At 41.7% G+C, this 13,104-nt stretch overlaps 1 protein-coding gene across 2 annotated transcripts in view; it reads right to left on the bottom strand.

Annotated features, from left to right (window-relative positions):
• Nucleotides 1-132: 132 nt before the first annotated feature.
• SHTN1 (shootin 1) overlaps nucleotides 133-13,104 on the bottom strand; it is a 67,075-nt gene continuing 54,103 nt past the window's right edge. For both annotated transcript variants that reach the window (XM_054832472.1, XM_054832473.1), the window contains 3 exons: nucleotides 11,436-11,556; nucleotides 10,353-10,536; nucleotides 133-2,060 (listed from right to left, as the gene is read on the bottom strand). In XM_054832472.1, coding sequence (XP_054688447.1) covers nucleotides 1,850-2,060; nucleotides 10,353-10,536; nucleotides 11,436-11,556 — 516 coding nt within the window. In that variant the 3' untranslated portion in view covers nucleotides 133-1,849. The remainder of the gene's footprint in view (nucleotides 2,061-10,352; nucleotides 10,537-11,435; nucleotides 11,557-13,104) is intronic.

The following is a 13,104-nucleotide window of genomic DNA, read 5'->3' as shown; positions in this document are numbered from 1 at the left end:
CTCCAGTTTGAGCCAGCTATCAATACAAGTGCAGCAGTGCAAACCCCAAATGTAGGGCACAAAGCTGTAATTGGCATCCCTCGGAAGCTTGCTGCACTCCCAGGCAGGGAATAACAACTCAATTTCACAAGGTCTGGGAAACTTGTCAGGAGTCTTTTAATAAGCAACAGTGAAAAGATAAATAAGTTATGTCCTAGGTAACAAACAGTTTAAGAAAAAGAAATACTTCTTAAAAAACTTCTGGGTTTTGTATAATTTGAAAATTCGAACGTATAATACAGCAGCAATAATTTGAGGAAAAATACATATATAAAACATTGCATTTTAAATTCAGTGTAACAGATACCTAAGTGAGAAATGAACCACCAGAACCAACTGCCCCCCAGAAATGAAGGTATCGATGAAAGACAAATTTCCCCAAGTTTAGGAATTATATGTAGTTCAGCAATTAGATCAAGTCCAGGATTTTCTTAGCAAACATGCAAAAAACACCAAAAAAGATGTGTAACTACCACACTCGTTACTATCGGTTTATTTTTAGGAAAAGCACCAGACAGTTGCATGCAGAGCCAAACCAACAAACTCAGAACATTCATCCTTCAATATTATCACTGTTGCAAATCATTAAATAAAAAATAATCCAAGTGCATTCAAGTACTTGACCACCCAATTTCAGTTACACTGATCTTTAGTTAAATCCCTGATTACATTTGTTCGTTCATTATAAAAGAATGAGATACCGTATTGAATTTAAAAAGACTCCCGTGGAATGTGCATTGGCAGTGGAGCAAATCAATTACGTACCTCCCTCCCTACCTTCATAGGAAATAAGGGCTGAGGGAAACAGGGATTTGCATCATCTAAGTGAATTGTTACCTAATGAAGAAATTAGTGTGTCCCAGGTTCAAAGCAAAGGCTTGTTTGTTAGTGCTGCAAGGTTTCAGCTGGGACTTCTCAAAACGTTGATGCGCAATAACTCGCAGTCCTGGAATGACTGAATCCCAAACGTACTCCATACCATGGAGCCCGGGGCAACAGGTTTTGCAGCAGCACACAGAGACTGCAGTTACAGCAGTTCCCAGCTTTGCTATGTGACACTGAAACAAAACCCCAGGAGATAAATCCTCCTTGGAAAAGCTTTTAATCCAAATGACAGCACCAATCTCAACCCACAGAGTTGTGACTTGGGCTATGGTTACCGAAAGTCTTGGTACCAAAACGACACGCTGCACAGCCTCTGCTTTGCAGTCGCTGGGCGAGCTGTCCGGGGGGAAGGTGAAACATAAGTGCTACGCTTGTGCTTTTCATTTCCTCAAAAGAGCATCTGTGGAGACAACAGTGAGGAGACCTACAAGATCTTGGTTTAAGTAGATATCGAAATGTTTTGAAAGCAATGTGTCTAAAACCTGATGTTTTCATGATGAGTAATACCCCCCATACTGAAGCTGACGTGCGCATAATCCCCTTCACAGGGTCTAACCTGAGCTCTCCAGTCAAGAGATGCAAGGGGCTTCTGGCAGGCTTTGGAATGGGCCTTTAACAAGGTGCCTTCTCAACAGAAGAATAATTTAAAAAGCCTTTTCAAATACAGTTTTAAAGTAAAGGTAACTGACACTGTCTAAGAAAATAATAATCATACCTGCAAAATTAAAATGGGAAAGGGATTTTGAGTGATACATAGTTATATTTAACACTTTAATGCATGTAACAAAACTGCATACAAAAGACCATTTCAATCCATGTTTTTGAAAACTGTTTGGAGTACTGACCGTAGCCCCTAGTAACACACCTATGCAATTTACATGTCCAGATAATGGTTCCCAAAAGTTACAGCCTTTCAGAATAACAATTAACAGTTAGAACTGTCTCTTTCTTTTATTTTCTCAACATTAGTTTCTTTATGCAGTGGCTGCCTTTTTTCTTCTTTCGTTTCGTTCTGATTCAGCGTGTTCTCAGACGTCTGATCCCCACTGGTGGAAACAGGATCTAAAACTACAACGGATTCTGTCTCTTTTTCACTGCTAGAAGCTTTTCTTGTCAATTCTGTATGACTAGTTGATCTAAAGGAAAAAGAATAAATATATGAATACAGGTAACAGTTATCATACTTAGGAGAAACAATATAAATATACAGAGAAGCATTTCTGTTATTAGTAGCACATATGACCAGGACAGGTCTACTAAACAGGTAAACAGATTTCTAGATTTACAGCTGTTACATACAGACAATAGTTGACAAAATGCGACAGTCACATTACCTCTCCTGAACCATGTGTTAAGCTAGCCACGGAAGATATTTAAAAGAAAAAAACAAACTAACAATGCACTGAGAAAATCCTTAGACTATGAAAGGATCAGTTTAAAGTCTTAAGAATTTATTTTCTCTCCGCTCATCCCAGAGCTGGGTTCAGGTTCCCCCAGCCCAGCAGAGCATTTGCACCCAGTGAAAACGCCACCCATTCCTGTGGGCTGCAGGCTCAGAGTCCCGCAGCCTGAAGGAGGGACAACCTGGCTGCTGCTCCCCACCTCGCTCCGGGAGCAGCTTGTGCAGTGCTGTCCCCGCTCTCCGCTCTCCTGCGTGGCAGGGAGGCAGAGGCAGCATAACCAGGTTTTCCGCCATGGCTCAGCACCAACAGGCTGCTCGCAGTCTCGCTGGGAGCAAATGCAAGTGATTTCTGAGCGTTTGCCTACTGGCTTTGCTGGAATACAGAGGGCGTTAGCCCTACGTTCTGTGCTGCAGAAACGGGGTTACATCGTGATTGCCTGCGGCGCAGGGATTCTTGCTGATAAAAAGCCCTCTGAGCCAGGAGAGAGGAAGGAAAGGTCAGAGACACCAGGGTTATTTGTCGAGGCTGGCATCATGCTATAAACACTAAAAGCACTTGTCTATGGTCAAAAGCCTTGTACTAGTGTTGAAAATGTGCAGGCAAACCCTTCGACTAGCCAGGAGGCACCAGCAGAGAACAAGGCAAACGCTGGGAAAGCAGGACCTGCGCACCTCGCAGGCCGGGGCTGTTTCCTACGCCAGCTCAGCGCTGCTGTGACGGGCTCGTGCCTCCTTCCCCTTCCCAGGGCCCGCCGGCCCTGTGTGCATGAGGGTACGTAACCCCCGTGTGCTCGGCCCATCTTTCGCAGGGCTTTACACAGTGGTGTGAACACCGTACAGGTGTCTACACTCATACAGCTACAGCCCCCAGACTGGACAGGCGCAGAACACCTCGGTGCAACACGCACCAGCGGGTGTACGGCTCTGCTCTCCCGGGAAACCTAACTGCAGAGCTGCTGAATGCAACTGCATTTGCTAGCACACGGCCTCTTGTTTTTATTTCTTTTTTATTATTTTTTAATTTTTCATGCTTACTCATAAGAATCAGCCTTCCATACTGCTAAGATAACACCCTTGAAAGGAAAAAGTAGAATCAACTGGGGGTCAGAGAAAGAAATTCAGCTACTGGATCCATCTGCTATGAACCGCCCTTTATTGCGACAGTCTTTGTCCTAGAGAAAATGACAAAGAAAAAAGAGGTCACCCCACTCAACAATTAGAGCACAGGGCGGAGAATGTACTGGCTCCCACCTGATGGGGAGAGAGTAAATGGACAGGTTAAAAACAAATAAATAATCACAGAAACAACAGTTGTCGCACTTTCCATTTCAGAAAGAATTTCCTCGGCTTACTACTGAAGCACTGGGTATAGCAAACGAAATTCCATATTCAAGCTTTAATTACAAGAATTGTCTCTAACAGAACTTCGGTATAAGTTAATTAATGCAGAAATTGGCACTAATAGATACAGTTTCAGACTCATTTGATTATCATCAGAAGCTAGTGATTTCATAAGGGAAATAATGCTTATTTTATGCAAAAGTTGCCAATCATTCCAGAAAATACAAGGTGGGGTATTTTGAATGTTACAGCAAATTAAACTTTTTAAAGCAGTGTAACCAGAAGAGGGTTATTTTAAAAAGTGCTACCTCTGAAAAGCTGATTGCCCAACACTATAAAAATGGTCAAAGCCATAAATGCCAAGTTCATTTTTATTTCACTTTGGAGGTAACTATCTTTCAAATCCCAACAGCTGGACTATTTAATACAATCTGGTGAATCAAAGTATAATTCTTCACTGGGCTCACAGCGGGGAGTCTGCATTAGTGTATGGCAGCATTCCAACAACTGATGCACAGCCAAGCGCTCTGAAGTCTGTTTCATTTATAACAAAAATGGATAAAACGGCAATCATATTTACCACCTTCAAAGGACAGAAAAATGAAAGATGTTGATATAAAGTAGTTTAATGGAGAAAACCAGTGATTAAATCAGCGTTTCAAGCATAAAAATAAGAATTACTATTCAGACTTGGTTGTACTAGCATTCCCTTCTTCAAATCCTTTACGCTGTTGCAGCACCAGCCTGACAGTGCTGCTGTTACAGCTGAGGTATTGTTAAAAATTATTAACCCTGTTTATCAGGTATTCATAGCTCATTTTCAATAGTTTGTCAAGAGCAGAATGCAGGCATAATAAAGTTTCAGTGCAAGAATGAACATAATTTTGGTGCTCCCTTTCAAAAAACAGGTTTTGCTGCTACAAATGAAAAGCAATTAGTACAGATAGAGTTAGCCACCGTTTTGAACAATTAGAAATTTGTCCAGCCAAGGTATTTGCATTTAGCTCTAGGCAAAGCTCTTCCTTCATTAAGGTTGTTAATGTTGTTATCAGTATTCTTGTTATTTGTCCAACTATATATTTAAGCCAGAAATGGAGAACCTAGTTCTATTGTACTCAGCCATACATAATTGTTCATAAGTCTGCATACATTTTTAGGACTAAAGACATAAAATCTGTACTGTGAAATCCAGATTTAGATGATAAGTGCATTTTAGATTAATTGTACAGGATATGCAAAGTCCCAGGCAGTACTGAGGACTGCTTGTGATAGTCTCAAAAGCAATATAGTCCATTTATATAGTTAGAGGAGGTACAGAAGGTGTAAAAATGAAGGGTTACGCCTGACGGGCCGCCTGTGAACTAGGTACTGCTGTGTGCTTTGTGACTAATTTACGGTAGGAGCACAAAAGGACAAACTAAGGATCAGATTCTCAACTGAGACTTGGATTTTCTTTGTTTCCTCTGGTTAATATTATAACCTTGGTATTATTTAACCTTGCTCTATTCATGAAATCATTGTAATATGTTTCCATTAGAAACCAGAATCGTATGTAAATATCATGGAAAATTTTACTGGATGAAGTCCCATCCAATTTCCTAACAATATGTAAAAGCAGAATGCTAAAGGAAACCGTTCAAGGAAAACACTGTAGGAAAATCCATGGGGTTTACAGCGTATTTAGAAAATACTGGCAAAAATCTATTCCAGCAAAGACTGGTTTTGCAAGTAATAGTGTAAGCAGGGAAGATTCCTTGTAGATACTCTGCCCGGAATCTGAGCTGTACAAACAGTCATTGCTGCTACAAAAGCCAACGCTTAACGTGGCATCAAATTAGTATACTGTGTCTTTCCGCAAGCTCCCTAATCTAGGACACTGAAATAGCTGTCATCTCTCTTCAAAGCAAAATTGCTTTCAAAACCAAAGTGAAACTCCACCAGTGCTATTCCTTAGGCCCCAAAAGATGAGATTTGAAGCATTATGCTGATTTAACAGTTGTTCACCACCAGTTGCTTCCTTATACCGCTTAAAAACCACACCTGCATGTCAATTCTAGCTTGCTTCTTGCCTAACTACTGCCCACTCTGACCCCAACATTCCCATTTCCTACGAGATCCCCATCACTGGTGCAGTAACGCTCATGCTCCAAATGACTATGTCCCTTCTGAACTGCCACGCTCGGAGGGTTTGCCAGATAAGAGCAGCTCAGCAGTCCTGCCCTGACCTGGACCAAGCTGCTCACAGTGCCAGCCTGGCCGGGAGACAGGGTCTCAGCTTGGGCAAGTGCCACCGTGGTCTCTCTGTTGCATGCCAGAGCACAGGAGGCGAGTCAATTTTATCCTCTAGTCAAAAACTTTTATTGAGAATAAAAGCTACAGATGTGTTTATTAAATACTTCAGAATTTTTAACAAGGCAGGGGAATACAACAGAGAGGACCAAAGGCTAATACTGAACAATAGTGAAAAATACACCAATTCCAAGTCTGGAAAGTCTTCAATGAACAAAAAATTCCATCACAGTGTAGTACATGTCAAAAGGAAATGACAGGGAATACAACCAGTGACAGTAGTGAATTAGTCTGTTGGTTCCCTCCTCTGATAGTACCAGTACCATCTACAACACCAGACATCTGTGAAGAAAGTGCAAGAAGCCCTCTCTGTTTCAGGAATGCCTCTGCTAAATCTAGCTGAGCAGAAAGGTGTCAACATAGCAGTGAGCAGAACGGAACTGCAGACAACTTTAGTATGGAAATTGTTCCCATTTTTAGGTGCTTTTCTGAAAGTGCTCAAAAAGATTGGCAAATTAATTTAAATGAAAAGTCTTGGAGAGCTTCTACCTGCACTGAGAGGGCGTACAAGTAGTACAGTGTAAGAAAAATGTGTGACAATGGCTTTTAAAACAGTTAAAATTGAGACCTCAAACTTGCAGAACATCCTATTGTTTTCTTCATTTGTTGTTTGAACTAAATTGCCCACGTTCAAGCTACGCTGGAAAACCTTTGCAGTTCTGTCTAGCTGAGGCTGAGCCGCTTCCCGCAGAGCTGGTAGATGATTCAGGGGTACTAAGATTACAGCCAGGAGAAGGAGGACAAATCCTTTAATTGTATAAAATCATCAGATTAAGACTAACCCTTCTCTGTGGTTTGCTCTGTTAGCAGAGAAGTCTGCTGCCCAGAAACAAAATGTTTACAAAGTGCTGGGAAAAAAAAAAAACCAAACCCAAAAACCCAGGGGCAGAGCCAGCCACACCTTTCCCTTCTGTGTCTGCACGCCCCAGGGAGTCCCGGGAACTCTCATTGCTCCCAAGGGAACTAAATTGTCACCTATTCTCTTCTAAGCAATTGTCACAGAATTACACTCATGCTGGGTTAAACATTTGGGAAGAGATTTGCAGAGGAAGTTACCTGAATACTAAGGTAAGGCTTCCATTTCTCTATAGGACACGCGTTATTGATGTCCTCCCCCTCAGCACCACCTCAGCGAAACTTCGTGCATTCCAAATCATTTGCTTAATGGCTTCTAACAACCTCCTGCACCAAAATAACACCTCACCTAGTGGTTCAAAACCCAAATTTTTGTTCTGAATTAATTTCTCTAAGCCATCATCACTTAGTTTGACTACAGGGAAATTTCAGAATTGACCTGTATTTGGGGATATTAGAGCCCTTTTCCACAGTCCCTCCTTTGGTAATTCACACTGATTCAGCCGGTGGCCAAGTGCTTTGGTAACACTTAACCACAGGAGTAACCAATCATGTTATGAGTCCTACGTCAACCAAACACTGAAATTCCTTACCCCAGTAGTATTTAGGTTAGATTGTCACTCACTTGGTTGCCAGAAGGATCTAAGATTTTACTCAATGAGCTGATTTCTGTCTATGTATTGTTCACAGATACATTTTCAAGACTGGGTCTTTTTTCAAAGACGTGACCTTCTTTCTCCATGAGAACGGGCGTGCTCAACTGTTACTCAACGTGAATAAAGAATGATGAATAGGGCTGTTCGCATTTAAATGTCTGTACGTATTACCTCCTCCTTCAGATTACAAACCTTAGTAAATGGATGGTGCAGCAAAGAGAAGTATCTCATGCACAACTATCCCTAAGGTTTTCTATAGGAAGCTGTACATTAAAATCTAAGTGAAGAAAAAAAGAATAAACACTGCACTCTAAGAGACACCTGGTAATTATGAGACATGCAATCCTCTACTGTGCTATAAAAGGTTTGCTTAGCTGCTGCAAACAGTTGAAGCAGGTCACACCTTTGGCAGATTTCAAGGAACTGCAAATGATGAGACAGCTGCATCCTTTTACCTCAGGTATGAATAAGGAAAAGAGGAGGCACAATAAATCTTTTGTACGCCTTTGTCATTTAGGGTATCTGGTCAAAGCAGTGTTAACATGGTCTACTTTAAGAAAGAGCGTGGTGCCACAGGAGCAGACCTGTAGAAGGAAACAGCCTGTGCTTCAGACCCACGTCCTCGTAACACACGTTTCGAGGGGTTATTCACCGACCTAGCTCTCATGTGGCCCCCAGGACAACCACTGAAGGCTGGATCACGTCTTCTGGTTTAGTTTCACCCATCCAATGAATCCAGGGATCCAGTTTACGCACCAAGACCATTCCAGGATACAAATCACAGCATAGCAAATGGGGAGATTTGCTTCAGAAGCATTCTGCTGATCCAAACTAAACTGCTAGTACTCGGGGAAGCCCAGAAAACTGCCCAGTTGTAGAGCCAAGTTGTCAGACACATGAACTTCCTCCTGATGCCTGCTTCAAATAAACCCTGTTTCAAAACAGCGCTTACACACCTTGGAGTCTGGAGGCTGCTTCTTCTAACCTCTGCTGTGAACAGCACCCCGGAGAAAGAAGAAGAGCCACTGCACTTCAACGTGGTATGAAGCACCTAGGTATTTCTGCTCCTCCCTGCCAGCCCAGTGGCAGAAAAGTATGATAGCCCCAGCACCTTCCCTCTCGCTGGAAAACCATCCTCAACGATGAGCCCTTCCAATTAAGCAGGTTTACACCAGTGACTCGGTGCAAAGCAGCCCTGCAGCACTAAGGAATCTGGCCACCACATTTGTTTTAATGGTTTAAACAGATAAATTAAAGTGAAATGTGTCTTTTAGGATGTCACTGAATAGGCAAGCTGAGAAATAAATTGAGCTTCACATATGCTTTTATAACACATAACAACTGTGACTGTCAACACAAGATCCTTTTCACTGTCAATTCACCACGCATTCTGCGAGACCTTGGGGCCTGCAATTATTTCATTTCCTTTCTTGTAAATGCAATTTCCACTTAGTTTGGTGGAATAAAAGGTAGACAAAAGGTGGTAGGAGTTGCTGTATTTTCTGATTAAGGTTATCTGTTCAAAATTGTAGAAATCCACAAACTACAAACACTATTTTTCAGGAACAACCTCACCTTTCTGTCAGGGTAGCAGTTCAAGAAAATGCAATGGCATTATTCATGTCAAATTAACTGTGGAACAAATCTTCATCTTTCTGATTAAATTAAAATAAAGATCATCTTTCTTCTAAGGATACTTAAGTGAAATAAAAGGGGAAAATATGTATGATTGGAAAAGGCATTCTGCTTTTAAAACTCGGTGCAAATAGCATAAAACTGTAGGGCACAAAAGGAAATCTGGCTCTTTATCCATTCAAAAATAAATTATAAAAGTACCTGCAGGAGAGTGAAGTAAATATCAGTTCATAAAAATAGATGTGAACTGAATTTCCAGCTCATTTGTCGTGACTTACTCTTTTGAACTAAGCAGTGGAGCTAGAATTGGTACTGGTGGGATTTTTTAACTGATAGAACAGGAAATCAAGACGTTTAATTAGCCATGATTACAATATTCTGCCGATCTGATTTGTCTGATCTGTTTCCTTTTCTTGAAGTGACAAACTGACAAACAACCTGGCAAGGGAACTGAAGCAAGTGCACAGCCTAATTTCAAAAGGAGCTTGGTATTGTTGTAACACAAACCAATCCTCCGCGGGATCTGTCTGAAACAAGTAATTCTGCAGCAGGTTTAACTCTTTGATGCTGAGCTGGCACCTCGGGTCTTCAATCTGGTGAGACGAAAGATTCCTCTGCCTGTCTGTGCAAATGCAGCACAACCTGGGGGCTCAGGGAGGGTTTTTTTTTGAAGAATCTTAACATTGGGATTTCAAGGTAATTCAGAGTTTTTACCAACAAATATTTAAGAGTAATAGCACCTGTTTTGGTCCAATGGAAACTGCCCTGCACACCTGTATACAAACTAATATGATTTATATGATTCTATTTTTTAAAAAACCTGCTAGAACTACCTTTTTTAGAAACCAAGAGTTCAGTATATAACTATCTCCCCTCTTCAGATATAGAGAAACACTCAACCTTGCTATTCCTTGAAAACTCTTTGAGTTCTTTTTTTTTTTTTTTTGGCAGAGACGATGAACTTTTATTTTTTAAGAATGTTCAGAGATTCTAGAGGAAAAGAGTTTTATTACAGAGAATTCAATTTCTACCTCCACGTGAGACTGCAAATTATTTGAGGAGTCAGCGGCAAACAGCTGCAGACTGTACATTTATCCTGTTAACCAAAACAGATGTTAAATCACTTTCAAAATGCACCAGCTGAACAGATCTGGTACTAAAATATATCTAGAAATCCATATTCCACTTACTGTAAGGTAGGCTTGGAGCCCGACACACCCTTAAGCTGGTTAGAGACAGTATCTGAGTCGGGTACTTTGGAACTGAATTCTGTCTCCAGGTCTTTCTTGTTCGATGCTGTTTGTGCAGCACTGGCTCCCAAACCTAGCACAGGCAGAGATTTTGATTCTGATGTGGCCAAGATTCCAGTGGGACCTAAAACCCAAAGAAAGTTTCATGCTTCTGTTATCCAGATTGACTGGTCTAGAAACAACACATAAGCACAGCAGAATTCAAGCTAACTGCAGAAATCAAAAAGGAATTTTAAAGAACAGCATCCAGTGCATGGAGAGTATCAAAATATCATATTTGCAGCTTCTGCTCTCCCCACCAAGATTAACCCTTTCTTGTACCTCAAGCAGGGTTTGCTATATGACACAGCCGCGCACTCGATCCCCTTCTGGGATGGTAAGTATGGCTGCCCACGCGGCAGTACCAACTCACGACTCGCCGGTGCTCTCCCAGCCTGAAGTACAGCCGGAGAGAGAGCCAGCCGAACAACAAAGCAGCCTGTTCTCCTACTAATGAGTAGTCAGTGAACTGTCTGTCTACAAAGTCCAAGCTATAACCATACACTGACATTAAAACCAGCCACATCTGCATAGACTATGGCATGGACTTACACTTGCACTGACTGTGTTTCTAACCAGGCAGAACATCAACAGTTTCTTACAGATGCGGACAGTAAAGCATAGCTTAAAAACTGCAGACCCTTGCTCTGCAGAAGAGGTTAATTCAAAACATTACTCCTAAACCCTCATTCCTCTGGTTATCATTCCTTTCAAAAGTATTTTTACAGTAGGCTCAGACTATTAACCTCAGTCCGAGCTCCAGGCAGGACAGAGGAACCTGTGCATATATGGCTGTGTGAGTGCGCAGAAAATCCTGACAGAGGCATCTCTTGGAGAAAATGTCACTGAGAATGAGTCACTGTAGAAGTAAGCAGGGTTCTCCGTAATGGCTGAAATGGGATTGGCCTGGAAGAGAAAGTCAAGCTTCAAGAGTCACTTAATGCAAGGAGAGGAAGAGGACTATGAAGGAGTCCGGCCACTTACTGCCGCTGTCCTGGTCAGTGGTCACTTTCCGGCGTCGCAGAACTCGTTCCAGCTCTGTTTCACTGCTGTCTGTTTCAAGGGACTTCAAGCTTCGGGAACTAGTGGATTTGTTCAATGTTTCCTACAGGCATGAAAAGCTCTGTGAGGGCACATTACGCTGTGCCAAACATCCCATATGCACAACGTGAGAACCTCTTAAACTGCAGAAAAGCAAGTGCAGTTCTAGACCAGCGTGTGCAGCTCTCCCTTTAGTACCAACAGAGCCTCTGGGCCTCGGCTCACCACTCCTCCCTCTACTTGGATTTCCAATGTAGGGATGAACCATACTTACCTACACATTAGTGGGTTGATAGTGGGCTTAAGAATGATGCTCTGGATCACTAATGAACAAACTCTGATGCTTGCAGGGAACTGCCAACTTCCTCCATCCTAACATTTAAAGGATCTTAAAAAACTGCCAGAGCATTATCATGCCCATAATTAACCCCTATTAGCAAAAAGCCAAAGATCCATATTTTTCAGCACATTTTATATTTTAGCGTGGTCCTGTGTTGCTGCATCCTGATGCAGACACATAGCTGCAGAAGTCAGTGTGTACCAGCTGCAACTGCAGCATGTTATTATATCCTATAGTCTAGCTGATCTGCCAAAAACATGAACCTATGTCCACATAGTTCGTGGTTTCTCTTAAGCATGGACTCAGATCTCAAGTTGAAATAGTTTTTTTATACCTACAAAATAGAAATGCATGCTATTACTGCCTTATGCCAAGGTTAGGATTTTATATCAGTGAAGCTGCAATGCTTTTCTTAAAGGGAGGGGAAAAAAAAGGCTTTAATCAAACCTGAAACCTCCCAAAGTTGCCCGCAGGAATTTTAACATACACATAGCGCATACTGCATGCATTTCCCAACAGACGAGTCAGTTACTGGATCAGAACCCACTTGACTGTAAAGTTTCCTCAAAATGTTTATAATGCAACTGAAAATTTGGGACCCATGTGCTATTTTACCCTCCCTCTGAGTCTTGCCATCTTTAAGAAGCCCCAGGAATCCTGCTGATTCAGCCTTCCAAAACATGTCAGACTCATAGAGCATTTTTTCCAGAGCATAACTAACACATTCGTAATATCTTTTGTTGGCAAGCACGTAACTTCTGATCAGAAATAGCAAATGACAAAAGGAAATCGCACTGCAAGTTGCAAAGCCTGTGCTACGTTCAGGATCCCAGCAAAGAAACTCTAATTCTTCACTCCCCCACCCAAAAGTTAAAATATTTCCTTTGGCAACCATTTGAAATTTAACTGAGCAGGTACATTATTAATGAGTGGTATGCTCCAGCTCTGTACACGTGCGAAAGCAACTTGAGCGAGAGTCTCTCAAACTCTGCAATTTACAGACCATAAATGTGTTTTGTTTGTAACAATTATATGGAGGTCTACATGAAATGCATAATTAGCATAGTAACAACAAATGTTTACTCCATCACATCCCACCCCCATGTTTGTTGTCTGACTGTGCATAATGACTGGTCTCAAGAACAGACTGGAATTGGATTTTATGTAGTTTGTCTTATACTACAAATATCCTGAAGGGCTCAAAAGCAACAAGCTAGATACAGAAGTACAGTGACTGCAGGTTTCTTTCTGCTCCCTCCGAACCACAAAATC

Source organism: Grus americana, chromosome 7 (genome assembly GCF_028858705.1).
Source record: "Grus americana isolate bGruAme1 chromosome 7, bGruAme1.mat, whole genome shotgun sequence".
NCBI lineage: Eukaryota > Metazoa > Chordata > Aves > Gruiformes > Gruidae > Grus > Grus americana.
This window is presented reverse-complemented; position numbering and strand designations above follow the sequence as displayed.